General features: G+C 46.7%; 1 protein-coding gene across 1 annotated transcript; it reads right to left on the bottom strand.

Moving 5' to 3' along the window:
• Positions 1 to 2046: 2046 nt before the first annotated feature.
• Positions 2047 to 3453, bottom strand: LOC123074344 (transcription repressor OFP3). Its single transcript, XM_044497217.1, has one exon. It carries the CDS (start codon positions 3378 to 3380, stop codon positions 2325 to 2327), a length of 1056 nt encoding a protein of 351 aa, XP_044353152.1. The 5' UTR covers positions 3381 to 3453; the 3' UTR covers positions 2047 to 2324.
• Positions 3454 to 13475: the final 10022 nt, after the last annotated feature.

The raw sequence follows: 13475 nt of genomic DNA, 5'->3' as shown, positions 1-13475 counted from the left end.
GAGTAAAGAGACTTGCCAGTAACAAGATTGAACTAGGTATGAAGATACCGACGATGGAATCTCGGGCAATTAACATACCGATGACAAAGGGAATAACGTATGTTGTCAATGTGGTTTGACCGATAAAGATCTTCGTAGAATATGTAGGAACCAATATGAGCATCCAGGTTCCGCTGTTGGTTATTGATCGAACACGTGTCTCGATCATGTCTACATAGTTCTCGAACCCGTAGGGTCCTCACGCTTAACGTTCGATGACGATTTGTATTATGAGTTATGTGTTTTGGTGACCGAAGATTGTTCGGAGTCTCAGATGAGATCACGGACATGACGAGGAGTCTCGAAATGGTCGAGAGATAAAGATTGATATATTGGAAGATGGTATTCAGACATCGGAATGGTTTCGGAGTGGTTCGGGTATTTTTTGGAGTACCGAGGGGTTACCGAAACCCCCCGGGGAAGTAAGGGGCCTACATGGGCCATAGAGGAGAGGGGAGGCAGCCCACAAAGGGTGGTCGCGCCCCCCTCCCACAGGGAGTCCGAATTGGACTAGGGGAGGGGGTGCGCCCCCCTTTCCTTCTCCTCTTCCCTCTCCCTTCCTCTTTCCCCCTCCGTAAGAATGGAAGGGGGGCCGAATAGGACTTGGAGTCCTATTCGGTTTCCCCCCATGGCGCGCCCCTCTAGGCCGGCGGCCTCCTCCCCTCCTCCTTTATATACGGGGGCAGGGGGCACCCCATAGCACATCAATTGTTCTTAGCCGCGTGCGGTGCCCCCTCCACATTTTACTCCTCCGGTCATAGCGTCGTAGTGCTTATGCGAAGCCCTGCGCGGATCACATCACTATCACCGTCACCACGCGCGTCGTGCTGACGAAACTCTCCCTCGACCCTCTGCTGGATCAAGAGTTCGAGGGACGTCATCGAGCTAAACGTGTGCTGGACTCAGAGGTGCCGTACGTTCGGTACTTGATCGGTTGGATCGCGAAGACGTTGGCCTACATCAACTGCGTTAACCTAACGCTTCCGCTTTCGGTCTACGAGGGTACGTGGACACACTCTCCCCCTCTCGTTGCTATGCATCTCCTAGATAGATCCTGCGTGATCGTAGGAAATTTTTTGAAATTGCATGCTACGTTCCCCAACACAGCCGCCCCTCACCGGTCCTCCACGCGCCACCGGTTGCCACTCCGGGGCGGATCTAGAAGGGACGCCGGATCCGCGGCTTCCGACGCCCATCTCCAGACATAGATTCCGCCGAGGGGAGGAGCACCATGCCGGCCATGGATCTGGCCGCCGCCGCACAGGCAAGGGACGCCGCCCTACCTGCTGCTCGCGGATCCAACACCGGAGTCGCCCATGTTGCCTCCGGGTGATCCCGCAGCCCCCGCCGTGACCGTCCCTCCACACGCAGGACGAGGCATCTTAGCACCTCCGTCGGACCTGCCCGCGTGCCGCCGCGCCCCGGATGAACGCGACGCCGCCGCCGAGGACGCCCGCCCGCGCCGAGCCCTTGCGCGAGGAGGAGATGGGGCCCCGCCGCCGCCAGCACCTACCGGGCTTTGCCCGGCGGCGCGGATCGGCGGCGGCGAGGGGAGAAGAGGGGCGGGGGGACCTGAGGCACCGGCGGCTAGGGTTGCCCCCTCGGTCGCTCGCGGGGGAGCCTCTCGTGTGTCAATTATACTTCTTATGTGAATAGACATTGTTCTTCTTTTTATTTGTGAAATGTTATTCATTGTTTAACCATGTTATTCTTGATTCTTCCAAAAAGGTTAAGTCTACATGATACGTACTTCCACATGAATCGCACAAATATAATCTACTAGGCACCGATGAACGATTATTTGTTCATCTTTAAATTCGACATGGCGAGCATCCGAGCAAAATACGATACTTGCCGACACAAAGGATTAAATAGTGCAGTGGTGGCATGGCAGAGGAAGCGCAAACCCAAAGTTCTGCTGTGTCATCATGATTTTCAAATCATTGACGCCCAAAATCAAACATCGTACAGCTCCTCTAGCTAGCAAACAAAACCCACGGCGCTCTCTGGCCAAATCTGAATCCAATTCCAAATCAGAAGCTAGCTTTTGCACACTGGGTCAGAGCCAAGAACAGTAGTACTACTACTAGGAGTACATTACAGCAGAACCGCACGGCCAGTTACAGCCAAGATTAAAACTAAGACCAAACTGATGAACATCGTTGGAGCTAATCATGAACGCAGAGCATGATTAATTATGACAGAGTCCTACTGGTAGTTAAGGAAACGTCCTGGGGCTGGATTAATAACTGAGTGAGTGAGTGGATAGCCAGTGAGATCGCTAGCTAGCCGCCGTGGAGGACGACCCAGATGTCGGAGAAGGCCTGGAGGATGACGGGGTGGTGGCGCGGCGCGTTGAGCGAGAGGTACGACCGCAGCAGCCGCTCCAGCTCCGCCGCGCCGAACATCTGCCGGCTCACCACCATCTCCACCATCGACGCCCGGAAGTCGGCGTAGGGGTCCCGCGACCGCTGCACCACCGCGAACCCCCTGCGCACCTGCTCCTCCGCCGCCGACACCACCGGCCGGAACCCTTCCCTCACGCCGCACGTGTCGCAGCTGCTCGCCACGCGATTCTTGCGCCTCTGCCCCCTCGCCCTCGCTCTCGGCGGCGGCGGCGGCGGCTTGGGCGCCACTGCGGCAGGGGACTTCTTCTTTGGTTTCTTCTTCTTGCTGTAGAACTCGGAGGAGTCGGAGGAGAAGGAGAAGCTTCTGGAGGAGGAGAAGAAGGCCTCCGCGTCCCCCTTCTTGGCGTCGCTGCGGCTGCGCTCGTCAGCGTCGCTGCTGAAGACGTCGTCGCCGTCAGTGTCCGAGGTGCTGAAGCCATAGGGGTTGTTGGAGAACATCTTCTTGCTCTTGTCGCCCTTGACCCGGCCACCGAGGCGGTGGCGGTGGTGCCGATGACCGTGGAGAGGGCTCTTTTTCTTGCTCTCCATCAGAGGCGACGCGTGCATGGAGAAGCGAGCCGGAGGCGGCAGAGAATGCACCGCGGCGCCGGCACGGCGGTGCACGCGGTCGAGGGCGTTGGAGAAGGACTCGGTGCGGCCGACGATGGTGGCGTAGTCGCGGCGAGAAGAGGTGAGGAACGAGTCCCTGTCGCGGGAGATGGCGGAGTCGGCGGGCAAGAGCGCGCGGCTGGAGGAGCAGGCGGAGCTCGGGGGCGGCTTGGACGCAGTCACCCCGTCGGCTGCCGCGCCCGCCGCGGCCGAGCACGAGGAGGAAGAGGAGGTCGACGCGGTGTTGTTGTTGCAGGTCGAGCGGAGCAGCGAGCCCGGACGGAACATCCGGGCCAGCCGGTCCCGGAGGCGGCTGCTACTCCTGCCGCCGCCGCCATGATCCATGGGTAGCTCAGTCAGTGCTCACTTGACGCCGGACTGGTTGGTTGTGGAAGCAGGGGAGCACTGGTGCCGAGCCATCGGCGTTATATATAGCCGTGGGAGAACGAGCCGGGAGCGAAGGAAGGTTTGAAATGGCTAGTGTGAGCTGCCAGTACGCTACGTGCACTACGAGCCGTGCGTACAAAGTGGGTCACGTGACGAATTATTAATCAAGGCATGCATTTTTCTTGTTTATGCAAGGATAATAAAGCCGACGAATGTTTTGGCATGTATGTAAGCTTTCGGTTATGGAATCACTTACTGACACTGAAGCACTGAGCAAATCATGCAAGATTTTCGTTATGACTGACTCTGAAACAGAGTTTACTAGAGTTAAATACATCACGGTCTTAATTTATCTTGTGCGATCAGTTTAGTGCCTAAAGTTGTAAAATACACGAAAATGATGTTTTAACTTGTCCAAGTGTGCAAATACAATGTCTATTACCATATCCCGTCATAGGCCATACCCACGTGGCGAGCCAGTATGGTGGCGGACCGCATGTTAGTGGCCGGGAGCATTTTTTTACAGCGAGAATCCCCTCACATTTTATTTAATTATTTAATTACACATAATTGTATCACATACGGATGCAGACTGATGGGTTCAACCTGTCAGGTTTGGGTCCCGCATATCAGCTACACCAAGCATGGGTGTATATGCAAATCACAGATATAACGCAATTTGTAATAATAATACCGTGTGAAATAATAAAGAGAAATAAGAAAGGAAAAGGGATCCGAAGTTTCGAACCCACGAGCTCAGGTGTGCCACCCTTGCAATCTAGCCGGTAAATCAAGCAAGATTTTATGTTTAATTAGACCATCTAGTTGGAATTTTCCTGCTGATTTAATTGTCTCCATGTAAACATTATTTCTCCATTTAGGCATCACGTGGTGTCCTGCCTCATGGTTATATTGTTCACCCAGGGCCCTCTTGGTGCTACCAACGCGCGTGTGTGCTAACCAACAGACAAGACACCATTTGACGCCTTAATGAGATACTAAGATGCAGAGGCCAGGGTCCTCCTCCTTTTCTAAAAAAAATGCTTTAGTATTGAGGGAGATTTAGGGAATATGCTAGTGCATTTGAAAAAAAATGTTTTGAAAAATGTTTCATGTGTATTATAAAATTGTAACCTTAGTTTTGAAAGATGTTTGTCATGCATTCAAAAAATTGACAACATGTATTAAAAAAATGTTCAACATGTATTAAAAATGTTATTGTGTAAAATTTACATATCATGAAAACTAAACAGGAACTTGAGAAAAAACATGTAGAAAATATGTTCAGGAATTGCAGATGGATACGCCGAATTGGTCTATATACATTTTTAGCTAATACTATAACGGTTTCTCAAAAAGAAGCTAATAATACAACGTATAACTTAGTTTGGCCGGGTGGCCAACACGTTATTGCATTAAGCAGGGTGTCCCGTGTTCGAATTTCCATCCCTGCAAAAAAAGAAAATCACTCCACTTCCAGGCTTGTGGGCCGCGGCCGCCGCTGCCGCGCCATGCAGGCAAGGTGCACAACCGAATATGGTAGGAGGCACCGTATTTGTATGGCCGGACAAGTTAGAGCACCACTTTCGTGTATTTTACAACTATAGGCATCAAACTGACCGCACATGACAAGTTAAGGCACCTGTGGTGTATTTAACTCATTTTAGTATCACTGAGTGATCATCCGGCATTCCAGATATGATATACCGAACGAATTACTGGCCTGTTTTTTTTCGACGAAGAGTGGATTATAGACTCAAATGGGGTATCAAGAAGATACATAATACAATGAGCACACATCCGACGTCTGCATACTTAGCATGCACACAGGCAACATCAACTTACACACACGCGAAAACACATCAACAACTAGCAAAGTCGTATCAAAGCAAAGCCATGTGTAGATGAGGATAAAAAGAAGCCCCAAAGTGACTAGATCTGGGATCGACAAACTAGAGTAATGACCATATCCCACCAACCATCTCATGACACCACATGGACGACAAGGTTCTTCAATGGCAACGCCTTTATGAAGGGCGCGACACTCAAGTGTCACCATCACCAGATCCAGTAACAAGACCAAAATGTAGGTTTTCACCTTTGAGAATCTGTTCGGATATATCCGAGCAATGTCTTCAATAAGGTAACGGCGTAAGAAAAAGAATATCGCCATTGTCAGGTATAACCACTCGGGTTTAACCTAGCCTTTCGCTTCAGAACTTGAGACTGGGTGCTCGAGTAGCAACACCAACGAAGTCACTCATGTGTTATTGCCACCACTTTTCCGTGATCCCGCGTGCTACATGCAATGCATCCGCCGCCATTGTTTCTTTAGAGAGAAGACAATTGCCCAACTTTATAAATAAATCCAACACGGCAGGTTCAAAACAAGTGTAGAAGAGATTCTGCAAACAAGTCATTACAGATCTAGCGGACCAAGCCCAAGGACATGCAGGACGGGCAAGACAACAGAAACCTAGACCTAATTCACCACACGGCGGCTTGGGGTAGGGAGAGCAATGGCGGAGGCGCGGATCTTGGTAACCGTTAGGGAAATGACAACATATGTAGTGATAGGGCTCCACAGCAAGACGAGAGGAGCCATTTTAAACAAAAATCATCAGGGTGGTTAGGAAAGAGGTGTTATATCATAAATTTGTTAAGAGTAATTCATAAGGCCCACCCAAGAGCACGAAAGACAATCCAGTACACCCTAGATAATTGGCCCGAGTAATTCCTAATAATGTCGATAAGATCGTCCATAGTTGACAGTTTCTAGGATACGTTCAACCACGATCGAATGCAACACCAGCCTAACTTAGCCAAAACGAAGTTAAAAAGGATGTGCTCAGTGTTTTCGGTGTGGCCTCAAAGAGAACATGCAGGAGAGGCATGCCCATTTCTCTTAAGGATTTGATCACTAGCTGAAAATTACGCCTGATGGCTTGCCAAAGAAAGATCTGAATTTTGAGAGGAATACATGCCCGATAGAGGCCCTTGAACCGGGGGGTGGGCCGCCCATGGGAGAGCTTAAGGTAGAGAGATTTAACTGGGAACCTGCCATAAGAAGAGTGGGGCCAAGAGATTTGGTATGTGGTCTCCGAGAGCGAAGGAAGAAGGACTGTGTGAGCCTGCCTGTCTACCAACTCTTCAGGAGTGAGCGCTCGACGCATACCAAGATCCCAGTTATGAGAGGCGAGCTCTGAAATGGAAATCAATGGATTTTCATGGTAAGGGAATAAGACAGGGAAAGTTTCGCACAGGGGTCTCATCCAGCCGATAGGATGACTAAACCATGAAATTCATCCCGCACCAGGAAAAGGGATGTCCAGAGTTGAGAGCCACCCCAGACGGTGTACATCAGAGGAGGGTGGTTAGGGAAGTATTTGGTCTACGAAATTATACGCCATACGCAATCAGGAGGCTCGGTGAGAATGCACCACCACTACTTCATAATCAGGCACTTGTTCATGATCCCAGTATTAATAGTGCCTAGCCCCCCAAGGCTTTTGGGCTTGCACATGATTTTCCGCTTAACTATCTGATATTTCTTCCTGTTTTCAATGTTGTTCTAGTAGAAAGCGCTACGATCTCTATCTAAGCTAGCATGATTGTTGTCGTACAAGCGATAAAACCCATGATGAAAGTAGGAAGGATGGACTTGAATTGATCGGAGTTACTTTGCCAGCGAAGAATTGGTGGCGGCCACGCCAGGGAGCAACCCTAGGGCCCACTTTAACTTCGGTAGGTTTGAAATTAACCGTGAGAAGTTTCATGTGGGAAATAGTCATACAAACATAGGTGGTAGGAAAAGTCGTGAGCTTACACTTCCAAAGGTGAGAAATTCGAGATTGTTCTGTGGGAGGGCAGCCCAAAATAAAAATTTCACTCTTGGTATGGTTAACGTTTAGCCCCATTATGGCTTGAAAATAGAGCAGGGGGTTTCAGGTTAGCCGGTCATAAGTCATTCTTCTCAACAAGAATAATAGTATCGTCAGCATACTAGAGGTGGGTTACCCCGAGGGGAAGAACATGAGAGGCAACAACAGAGATGTGCCCAGCGTTGGTCGCCGAGGGCATCATCCTATCAAGAGAATCCGAGATGAAGTTGAACAGGAGGGGGGAATGGGATCACCTTGATGCAAGCCCCTGCCCGTTAATGGCGATAGCAATGTGGTCACCACTAACAATCTGCATTATGCAATGAATGTAAGCAGGAACAAAGCCCTGACTGACAAGATAGTTTGCAATAAGGACTAGCGAACACAATTGTAGGCCCTCTCGAAGTCCAATTTAAGAACCACAACTTCACGCTATAACGGTGGATATCCTGAAGTAACTCATGTAACGTGAGAATACTATCAAGAATGAAGTGCCCTTTAATGAAAGTCGTTAAGGGATAGATCACCTTATGAGCTATAGGAGTCAATCTAGTGGCGAAGGCTTTGGAAGGGAATCTTGCGATATTGTTGATAAGAGCAAAGGCCTAAATTGCCTGATATTGTCCACTCCATTGACTTTTGGGATTAAGGTAAGGACAACATAGTTTAGGCGAGAGATGTTAACCGGCCACAAGCAAAACCCTGCATGATCTTGTAAACCAGATGTTTAAGTGTTTCCCAAAACTTCTTAATAAACATGACAAAAGCCATCAGGTCCAAGGCCAGAAGGAGATTTAGATGAATTGATGGCCTCATCAATTTCATCGATGGAGAGAGGAAGCATAAGGCTATCATTAATCGAGTCCAAGAAACATTGACTCACCGACCATGCCAAAGAAGAAAATGTAAAGACCAATGAAGTTGGGCGCTTAGCAGATTGCAGTAGAACTTGTAGATGTGCGACGAGATAAGGAAAGGATCAGACGAGGGAGAGCCCTGAATAATTATGCGATTGATCATGCAACAACAAAGGTGTCCATTCACAATGGCCTAAAAATAATTCATGTTAGCATCCCCTTTGAGCATCCACTTAAGACTCCCATGTCGTTTCTAGAATAGTTCATTAGCCTCATGAAGCGCCACCAGGGATCATCAAGCTCATACCGGCGCCGCCACCAGGAATCGCCAAGATCGACCGTGTCAGCGACATTATCTAAGAGCTTGATTTGGTCAGCGACTAAGTGTTTAGATTCAAAAGAGTCAACTCTGATTGGCCCCACCCTTTGAGAAACTTATGAAGAGGCTGGGAACAGAATTGCCAATCAATAATAGGGCCAAACGAGTGCGAGCACTGTTCCAGGAGCGAGGTCCACTCCCCCCCCCCAACCAGGGGCACAAATCCTTCAACCAAAAGCCAGTTGTACTCAAATTGGAATAGAGAATGAGGTAGGGTAGTGCAATCCCTAGATTCCACCACTACTAGGAAAAAGTCCAGCTATAGCGCGTGGTTTTGCCTTATCAGTAGCGCGGGCCCCGGTGCTACTGCTAAGGCGCTACAGCTAAACTTTACCAGTAGCATGGGTTTACCCGCGCTACTGCCAACATACAGAGCAGTAGCGAGCTTGCTAGACTGCACGCTAGTACTAATAGCAGCAGCGCCTCTTTCACGAGCGCGCTGCTGCTAAAAGCATGCTGCTACTACGTGCATGACCGCATACTGCTAAATTTTCCTGTATTTTTTCTGCATCATATTAGCGTTGTATTTGTATAGGTTTTATACAATAGTCTCATCATATGATTTTATGATCATGATGAGTTATTGTATATATTAGTGGGTGAAAGAGACGTGGATTAGATCCAAGTGGAGGAAACATGGTGCAGATCCAAAATACTACTAATCCAAACTTGATCACTTTAGTTTGGATTAGTAGTACTTTCGATCTGCACCATGTTGCCTCTACTTGAATCTAATCAACGTTTGTTTCACCTACTTGAATCCGCATGCAATATTTAAACATGGCCAATGAATGCTGTTAACGGGTGTAACAATCGAAACCCGATATGCATTGGTAGGATCATGGATTGATCCAACGGTTGATACCCTAGGTGCCCAGGCACCTAGGTGTCCCATATATTTTACCTATATATATATAATAACTCATCATGCTCATAATGATATAACAACTCAGCATCATCATCATAATAATAACTCATCATCGTTATCATAATAACAGGTCATACTCATCATCATCATAGTCATCTAACAACTTCTACTCGTTATCATAATGACAAGTCATACTCATCATCATCATAGTCATCTAACCAACCCTAGTTAATTGTTCTTAACACATGATCATGAGTATTAGCTAGGACCTGCTACCCTCTCTAAGGTAAAATAGCATAAAACAACATAGCCCCAAACTCTCAATTATGGAGATTGGAGATTATCATGTCTCCAATTCGTGGGCTTCGCACAATGTTGCTTCCAAGTAGCTCCCTACAATTATTCATAACTTTTTTCCATTCTTTGATTGTGAGGTCTTCATCTGTTCGAGAAATCTTGTATAAAAAGTGCTGACCCGTAGGCAGACTTGGTCGTGAGCTAACAACATCAATATGACCTTCCGTATGCATCAGATGAGGCACACAATCCTTTGGGATTTTCTGTTGAAGAGCATAATAGTAATGTAGTTAGCAATGTAGTTTAGCTTTAGAAGAATCTATGCAAAAGATGCATTGGTGTCATAATAATAATAAATCTTACCATGCCATTTCCATGGATGTTTCCGTAGTTCAACACGTGGACTAGTGGCACGTATTGACCATAATGTGGAGGTGTTTCATAATTTTTATTGAAAGTCTCAACATCAATAATAAAGGAGACAAGATGATCTTTCTCCTCGTAAGTTAGTTCAGAGCCATCAGTGTAGTAGGTTTTGTCTACTACTTTCTGAATATTTCTTGAAGAATGGAAATAAGTTGTCAACTATTTTCATAAAAACAATATAAATTACTTAATACATATGTTTGAGAAACTCACATAGAGGTAGAAGTGGAAGCGTATCAACATCGACCCAAATGTCGATATTAGCTTCGTCGATATTATCTTTGTCGACATTATCTTCGTCGATGTCATCTTCAGGATCACCCAGATCGAAGGTGACATGCATACCCTCCTGAAAACCATACGTCTTGCAATGTGTTGCCCAAGTCGAGCAACCAAAATGCGAGTAGGTCACCGCATTGTATAGCTTTACGTCGAAAGAATAACCATGATGGGTCCTGAGGTTAACTCTCTTTATCTCCATATTCTCATGATCTTGAAAATTAAGCTTCTCCAAGACATAACGTCTTGCATGGCAGGGGATGCACTAGTCAAATTGTAGAAAATGGAAATTACACATTGAAGAAGCAGAAGTCATGCTTAATTACAAAAAAAGACTTGTCGTCGTTCCGTACCGTATAAATATCAAAGGCCTCGTCGAGCTTAATACTGAAGCGTCGACCGTCTTGTAGGTGAGGCTTGTCGCACAGACCCCGGTCGTCACCGCAGTAGCCGCACTCAGGGATCCTATCATCGTCTCACATTTCCTATGTTCATAATTCAAAGATTAAACTTATGAAATTCAATATATGTACTACAAAAACAAAATTAGATCATTATTATTCATGACAGGTTGACTATCGGTTTGTCGAGTCTTTTCTTGAAAACTCTCAGCTCACGTGGTGTATATGGCAGGCACTCCCTCTCTGATATATTCGATCGTCGGTGATGGTCGCTCCTCCCTTCATCCCTGAGTGCATTACACAGAAATGTATAGCACATGGGAACGAAGGAGAAGTGACCCCCACGACAATAGTCGGGATTCTTCCTCTCTGACATTTTGTGACCGTCGATGATGGAAGCTCCTACATTCATTTGAAAGTGCATTACACCATAATGTCTAGCACCTTCGAATGAAGAAGAAGCTCCCCTCACGACAACAGTCGGGATTCTTCCTCTTTTATATGGTGGACACTCCCTCACAGTTATTTCGACCGTCGGTGATGGTCGCTTCCCCTCCATCTCTCGTGCATTACCAAGGTATATCACGAGTGAAAGGAAGAGGGAGCGACCCCCATGACGACAGTCGGGATTCTTCCTCTCTGATATTTCGATGGTATATGGTGGAAACTCAAGTAGCATCGACATACTAAAGTCAACCCGTGAGATTAATCAACACTCCGGCAAAACATACGCGACTCGGAGTAACATATAGACCATCTTAATTTACTCACTAGATGACTATCGAGGATGTCGGTGATCTTCTGGGTGTCGTCGAGCGGCACGTTGGTGATCTTCCATGCACACAAATAAAATAAATATATGAGCTATGCTTGATACGCTATGCAAATCTTTATTATTATTCATCACCGGTTGACTTTCGGTCTGTCGAGTCTTCCTTGAAAACTCTCATCTCACGTGGTCTATATGGTGGGCAATCCCTCTCTGATATATTCAACCATCGGTGATGGTAGATCCTCCATTCGTTCCCGAGTGCATTATACCAAAATGTCTAACACATGGGAACGAAGGAGAAGCTACCCCCACGGCAATAGTCGGGATTCTTATTCCTCTCTCATATATGGTGGACAATCCACTAGTACAACGACGTGCTATACAAACGGTTTTTAACCCCTTTCCCCGACAGTGTTTGGAACCGTCGCCAAGTGAGTGTGGGCGATAGGGGGGTCCTTCCCACACGACCCAGAAACCGTCGGGGATAGGCCCTCCTGGCTCACAGGCTGGCTCGTGTGCGATCTGGCGGGGCATCGAAACCCAATTGTTTCCGTTCGTATGTACATCCCACACGGTGAACCCCAGAAAATCATTTCCGTTGGTATGTATATCACACACAATTTGTGCAAGGTGGCCTAATGCAAACAGTTCGCTGCCGGAAGCCGTGTGTGATTGTTAGTTGATCGAACACGCCTACTTTCTAGAAACCGTGCGGGTTGTTTGAGTTCATCGCCCATGGTGTTGTCTGAGTAACCGTCTGCAATAGAAAACCCCAATAGGCAGGGTAATTAGCCTATTATTGATAATCCATGTAATAATCAAATTGATATTTTTTATAAAACACACCAGATATTTCATATCCGTATAACAGCAACCAGGATTTCATAATAGAATTACATCAGATAGCTTCGGCACTCAGTTACGCCATTACACAATAGCACCAAGTTTCACATGCAACATCAAAACCTTTGGAAAGTAGCATCATACACGGTAAATAGACAGATGAATCTCATCTGGGAAACTGCAGAAACGGAAGGCAAATATTGAGCCTTCAGTGATGTTGAATGTCCTTGCAACTTTAGGCCAATGGCTATGGATAAGTGCCCGCCCAACCTTCGTCCTCTTCAGTAAGACTTCAATATTGTTCCATGGGTGTTGAATGAATACCTTCCTCGCCTCTTGACCATGCAGGTGGTTTGAGAGGTAATGATCGGTGAACTGCTTTGAAAAGTACTGAAAACAAAGATATGCATAAATCGTTGTTATAAATTTTGATGGCGCAAGGGGTAAAAACAAGGTAAAAGAGTTAGTACCATCCTATAGTTGACTGATGTCTTCTTCATTGTGCAAACAAAGATCTTGCTGTTATTTGTCGCAAGTTTCTTCATCCTAACAATCTTTCTGAGTTTCTTGACTTGACTGATATTCATGGACATCTCATTTCCCCATATGCAAAATGGGTCGAACAGTGGGTCTAAGCCTCTGATAGCAGGACCTACATGTGCAAGACCAAATTGTAAGAAACCTAAATATTAGAATGATTCTTGCAACTGCACAATAATGCGCTATTAGCCAAAGGACCATGCTCGAACAAACCTCGATGGTAAACCGCAGTGTCTCCCATTGTTTCCCTGCAACACACATAAGGAAGATCTTGATCAGGTTAACTGAGAGTTGCCATACTATCAATAGAATATGTATTGAGTACAGCCAAATTCGATTGGTGTCACATGCATAACAATAAAAAATTGTACCCACAACAAATGAAAATCAAATTGCAGAACTGAACCAAACAGTTAAATGGACAGCAGACCAAATGAACCAAAATAGTTAAGTGAGCACGATATTCTAGAATAGAAACATGTACTAGAAGATAAGACAGTTAACAAAACA

This window comes from Triticum aestivum, chromosome 3D, assembly GCF_018294505.1.
Source record: "Triticum aestivum cultivar Chinese Spring chromosome 3D, IWGSC CS RefSeq v2.1, whole genome shotgun sequence".
Taxonomy (NCBI): Eukaryota; Viridiplantae; Streptophyta; class Magnoliopsida; order Poales; family Poaceae; genus Triticum; species Triticum aestivum.
Note: the sequence above shows the minus strand (reverse complement) of the source record. Positions and strands in the feature narration are given on the sequence as shown.